The 6,000-nt window shown below is 35.3% G+C and overlaps 1 protein-coding gene across 4 annotated transcripts in view; it reads left to right on the top strand.

Moving 5' to 3' along the window:
• The window catches only part of GRIP2 (glutamate receptor interacting protein 2), a 2,580,489-nt gene extending 2,575,287 nt beyond the window's left edge, over nt 1-5,202 (top strand). For all 4 annotated transcript variants that reach the window (XM_044078606.1, XM_044078609.1, XM_044078607.1 and 1 more), the window contains one exon: nt 573-5,202. In XM_044078606.1, the coding sequence (XP_043934541.1) occupies nt 573-770 (198 nt within the window). In that variant the 3' untranslated portion in view covers nt 771-5,202. The remainder of the gene's footprint in view (nt 1-572) is intronic.
• Nucleotides 5,203-6,000: the final 798 nt, after the last annotated feature.

Here is a 6,000-nt window from a genome sequence, read left to right as displayed (position 1 = left end):
ATGGTTATACCTAAAGTGCACTTAAGCGAAAATGCACTTCTGCGAACATCGGTTAAATGAACCGATGAACACAGAAACATGCCCCCCACACACCCCCCTACTTAAAAATACCAACTCCGAGATCGCACTACAGTAGGGAAACAAGTAAATTCCCTTTCCCACTGTAGTGTGCTTCGGCACTTGTATTCCTTAAGGGTTCGTTGAACCATTCTTCGCGGAACTGCATTTTCACGTAACCAAGAATCCACTATTTGTTTTCAAACAAGTGGATATATGGTCTTTTTCAGTAGATCCATATATATATACATATATATATATATATATATATATATATATATATATATATATATATATATATATATAATATAGTGTGTGTGTGTATATAGTATACATGTATATATAGATTTTGAAGGAGTCTGGTATAAAGGTAATGGATTACACTGTAGTTCTTGAACCACAGTTACAGAACGTATTTTTCTGTTATAGTTATAAAAGTGTTACAAAAGCCAAGTATGACAGCTGTATAACTCACTAAAGTTTATTAACACTAATGTCTCATCTTTCTCTCATAGGTAAACCATGTTCGCACCCGAGATTTTGACTGTTGTTTAGCTGTTCCACTTATTTCAGAGGCAGAAGGCAAGTTGGATTTGTTGGTTAGTAGAAATCCCATGGCACTTGGGGCACATGGTCAAAGTGAAGAGAGTGAAGAACTGGAGGCCAAACACCAGGACTGCAGTGAAGTCAAATCTAATACACGCAGTGTGTAACTGGAGAAATACATACTCCCTAGTTTCTTAACAAATTATGTTTTTATTGACAGAAAAGAAACTTCTTGTCCTCTCAGACAAGTGAAAACAGTGGTCTCAGTCCCCTTTACTGTTCTGTGATTGACAGTTTCCCTCTTTGTCATGTAAGGTTGGAACTCTGTTGTCCTCATTTTCTGAGCACCCTTTTTGTCTAATTTTGGAAAGGATAACTCATTTTGTTCTACAGACTTTGTGGTACTACAGTAATTGATTATCACACTCCATTAAATAGAGGTGATGCTACAGTGCCTCTTGTCCCTTGTTACTTTAGATTCTGTAGCTGGGCATTTTTAGTATTCAGTGGATTATTAGGGCTGCTGGTGAACAGGCTTAGAACGTGGGAGTCTGTTACAGGGAATACACTTTAGTTTGCACTGTCAGAAGCAGTTCTATACTTTTTTTGTAGAACTGTTACATCACGGTTAACATTAATAGTTGGCTAATCCCTCCTGTACATTCATAAAATAGAAGTGACCCACATTCCTTGAAGGATGCTTACTGTTACTAAAGTTATCAACTTTGTAGTCTGCACTGCAAGCACTTGTGGATGTATTTGTGAGCTTTTATTTCTTAAAGTATGAGTGATCCCTTAATATTACTTTTATTATAGTTCTATCTGTATACTATTTCATAAGCATTTATTTTGTTTGTACCCTCACCTTTTCACTTTTACAACTTTATTTCTATGTTTATGTAATGTTTCCCTTTGCACTTTAGTCACAGCCATTTGCTTATATATGTTTAAGTGAATAGCGTTTGTCATTTTTTTTGTTTGTGCCTTTTTTTATGCAGTTGATTTTTATGGCAGTAGTACGTTTATTGTACTGAAATGTTTTTACACTTTTTAGTGCACTCTTTGACCCTTTTTAATATCAACTATCACATATGTTTTGAATCACAAGTTTAGTTACTACAACTCCCAGTGAAACAGGCTTGTTGCCAGCACTGTCTGATGTTGGATACTACCTTTCACACCTATTACTTACATTTTTTCCTTAGCTACTCAAAATTCAAAGCCTTTGGGAACTGTATTAAATGTGCCACATCCATTTGTTTACTTGTACAGCAAAGAGCACACCAGTTTTGTTGGGCTGGTAGACTGTGTCCCACCTACCGGTGTGTGCTGAAGTGCCAATTAAAAAATTAGAAGTTCAAAGCAGTCACATCCCACTTACATGTAATTGACAAAAAATGCAGCAAACAGTAATTATATCTAAAAAATGTATCCAATTCTTAACTGTAAACTGCACAACTCCGGTAATATAGCTGATCTACTGCATTGGTTCTAACTACTGTTGCCCATTAGCAACTTTACTGTATAATCCTCTTTCATGTTCATACTTTAGTGACTTATCCCGATAATGCAGTCATTCTGATTAGGTGCATTTGATTCTTCATTTATTATGCTCAGCTGTCTGATGCTCAGGAGATGAGAATAGACAGGTTAGTGAAATAACCTGCATCTTTTCTCCCTTTTATCAGTACTGTCAGAGAACTGGCCACAAATAATAACTTACTGTTCTTTTTAATCTGAAACTAATTCCATTGTGGGACAGATGAGTCTCTCTTCCATCTGTGGTGCTTAATCACTAAAATTCAAGAACTTTTGCATCTTTTTTCAGATGTGCCATAATGAACTAAAATTATTTTTATACTTGTGTTTCCTGCTACTCTTACATGTTTTGTCTTCTGCATTAGAGATGCATTTGATTAATCATGGCTACTGGCTGCTGTTAAGAAAGGTTGGACCTGAGAAGTTTCATACCATCTTTTTGATTTTGTGTGACACAGTGACTTTCTGGTCTTTAATTTATTCCTTGTTACATGCAGCCAGACTTACAAAGCAGTTGATACTTCTTGAAGGTGCTATAACAAGTACCTAATAGTGTCATGAGAACATCTTTCTACTGTAGTTCACTTTTGAGGCCATTTCAAAACATTTTCTGTGCCCTAATGCATAAAACTGCAATGATGTGATAAACTGACATGTCTTTGATAGGTGCCCATGTTGTAATAAGAACAGCTCTACATAATGTCATAACTGGATAGAGAAAGCAGAACTTTTTGAATATGGTAAGGTACAGGTGTGAAGAACTCCACTGCATGGATGATATTCTCCTTGATTAATCTCACTAGTGTTGAGTGGAACTTTTGAGTTGACAGGCTAACACTGATATAAATTAACACTGAATCACACAAACCATTAGCATTTTGCCATTGACCGCATTACCATCCTAGACCTTGGAATTCTCAAGACACTGAAATGATTCTGTGATTGATTAATTCCCTTATAGCAGAACAGTTGATCATTATTTCTTTGCTGGTGTGCTGCTCACCCCAACTGTTAATCTTAACCTTAAAAGTGTCACCAATTGGGACATTTTGTTTGATTTGCCCATCTTAATGCCAAACCATCTTTCAGAAGTGAGGAAAAATGTGTTTGATATTCCCAAAAATTTGATTTGTTTTAAAAGGAAAATTTTGATTGGATCGAAAATACTACTGTCAGCTTTCTTTGTTACTTTTTTCAGAGTAATTTGCGGTTGTCATTCATTTATTTTGGCAGAGTGTGGTCTATTAAAACGTGGGAGGATTCACAGAAAAGAGATTTAGAAAAATTACATTTTACTGTAGTACATGTGCCTCCTGCTGAAATAGTTAACATTATTAACTCATTATGAAGGTGAAAAAAGCAGCATTGTGACTGCCAGCAAATTGGTCTTATCCCTAGTAGGGAAGTATGTCTATTAATTTAACAACATATTTATGTTTTGCATTAGTTCCTTTCTTGTGCGGCATTGTTCATTTAGTGCTATCACATAAAAATGTCACTGTTTATTGCCTCAACCAAAAATGAAGATGGTAAGAGCGATATCACCACTCTGCCAAAGGCAATAGAAGGGGCATTGCTAGAATAGCATTACTGTTCCTTTCTGAATTAATTTATCGTGGTGTGGTATCAAGACTATTTTCTTTTGTGCCATATAACAACAAAAGGGCAGTTGTAAGCCTGTAAATAATATGCGGTAATGGAATGCTTCTTTCTGAAAACAACACTGTGTAATCAGCTGTTGTTCCATTTGCCAGAACATATTATATTAGTTTCTGTGTACCATACAAAATCAGGCATCCTTCTTTGGAAGGATATATGGCAAAAAGAATATCCAATTCAGTAAGGATTATGGTCAAAAAAGGTAAAATACAGTTGCCTTTAAGTCGCTGTGCCACAAAGTATTAGATCATCAAAGTCTTTTTTTCATGATGCACACAAATCACTAGGATGTTAAGAGATTGCCTTGGATGCTTCTAAATGCTTATCTGCTTCAGGCATGCCATGCTTTACAATGTTTCATCTGTTGAAATTCCTGGAGTTGATATAGTCAGGAAAAATCCACTCTAATATGCTTAGAGATGAGACCTTAAGTAAATGAAATTCCTCATGCCTTATTGGATTAGGCAGCTGCCTGCAAATGTGTTGTCATAAACATGGCATTATGGCATCACAATCTGAGTTTTCCTTGGCACTAGTCAAACAATATAGATGGAGGAGCAGCTAATTTCAATTGTCTAAACACTGGATTTTTAATGTTACTTGTTTTTATTGAATTTTAGAAGTGTTTTCTTTGACCACTACATTTCGTTTGTGCCTTTTCTTAATAGTGACAAAACATTCACTGCAAGTCCATTAACTGCTTCATAATTTGATCTGCATCTCTTTTTTTCCTGATTGCATCGGAGTCTAAAAGTAATCACAGTATTCACTGTGCCTTTCAAACTAAAAGCATTACTGATGAAATCTGAATACAAGAGTGCATTTCAGCCACATCATCCACATGGCTGCCCCATTCCAGATATGTTAAAACAATCGTGCAGAATAGATTGGTTTTGATGGTGTAACAGACTTGTTTCCCCCCTGTCTCTGGTATGTAGAAGTTATTTTCTTACTGGTGTGATACACTGCAGCTGCCATACAGATACACAATATGTGCCATATCTAATACTGCAGACTCCTTGTCTGTAAGGAAGTGATTTTATATGCAATACAAGATGGGCTAATGCTCACTGCCACTTTTGATTTGCATTTTTAATGAAGACTTTTATTAAAAGGCTTTAAACAGTCCTTCTATCCCTCCCTATGCATTTTGAATAAATAATAATGGATGCATTATTATTATTAAATGTGTATTTTTAACCTCATATTGCAGTTGTATGCCTTGTAAAGTATTTTTATATACAAAGTTTCTTATGCATCTATGAAAGCACAATTATCTAAAGGGTACATGATTTCAATAATATTTTAGTCCTGTTTCGGACACGTTTGTAAATATTTTTCTGTATCCAAAAAGGGATGCATTGATTTTGATTTTATAAATAAAAATCCTGCAATACTAAATGTCTGATAACTTATTTATGTACTAGAAGTAAGAGAACAATTGCTGAAGCTTCATGAAGTTCCATTTCAAAGAACATCATAGTACTCTAGTTGCTTCCACTTTTTCATGGAGGAGGAGTTAAAATGTGAAACGTAGAACTGTTTATAAAAATTTACCAGAAAATGTTAGTGTACTTAGTGTCACTGGTTGTTGCATCAGTAAAAGGAAGTTGTGTACTCACAATAATGTCCCATCTGTGTTGTCCATTTTCATTCATCCTTTGTTGTTGGGTTTGGATCTGCACCTCTTATCCGAATCTGCCATTACTAAAGCTCGTGATAATCAAAAAGCTCCCTTACCCATAATGCACCAACTCCTAACATACCTCAGATCTTGTTTACTGATTTTAGCAGAAGTGTTATTTACTAATGCATGCACGCGCGCGCAGAAGTGTTATTTATTAATGCATGCATGCGCGTGTGTGTGTAGATATACATACATTATATATATATATATATATATATATATATATATATATATATATATATATATAAAATGTATGTAAAAGACACCTAAAAATGTATGTATCCTACAGAGGAAACTATATCTGGAGCTCAATCAAAAAGGACAGTGGTGTCCTTATAATATTACACTGTTCCAGAAGCGTATAGAAACAAAGAACGGGGGGGGTTGGTGGGCAGGAAGTTAAAGAATGAAAATGGACAACACAGATGGAACGTTATGGTGAGTATACAACTTTTTTATCTGGTGTTGTCAATTTTCATTCTATTATCAACTGTTGGGACAGTCTCTCCATC

The sequence above is a fragment of the Protopterus annectens genome, chromosome 7.part1 (assembly GCF_019279795.1).
Source record: "Protopterus annectens isolate FY-2018-M chromosome 7.part1, PAN1.0, whole genome shotgun sequence".
Taxonomy (NCBI): Eukaryota; Metazoa; Chordata; order Ceratodontiformes; family Protopteridae; genus Protopterus; species Protopterus annectens.
The sequence above is the reverse complement of the archived record's forward strand: the minus strand, read 5'-3'. Positions and strand labels throughout refer to the sequence as shown.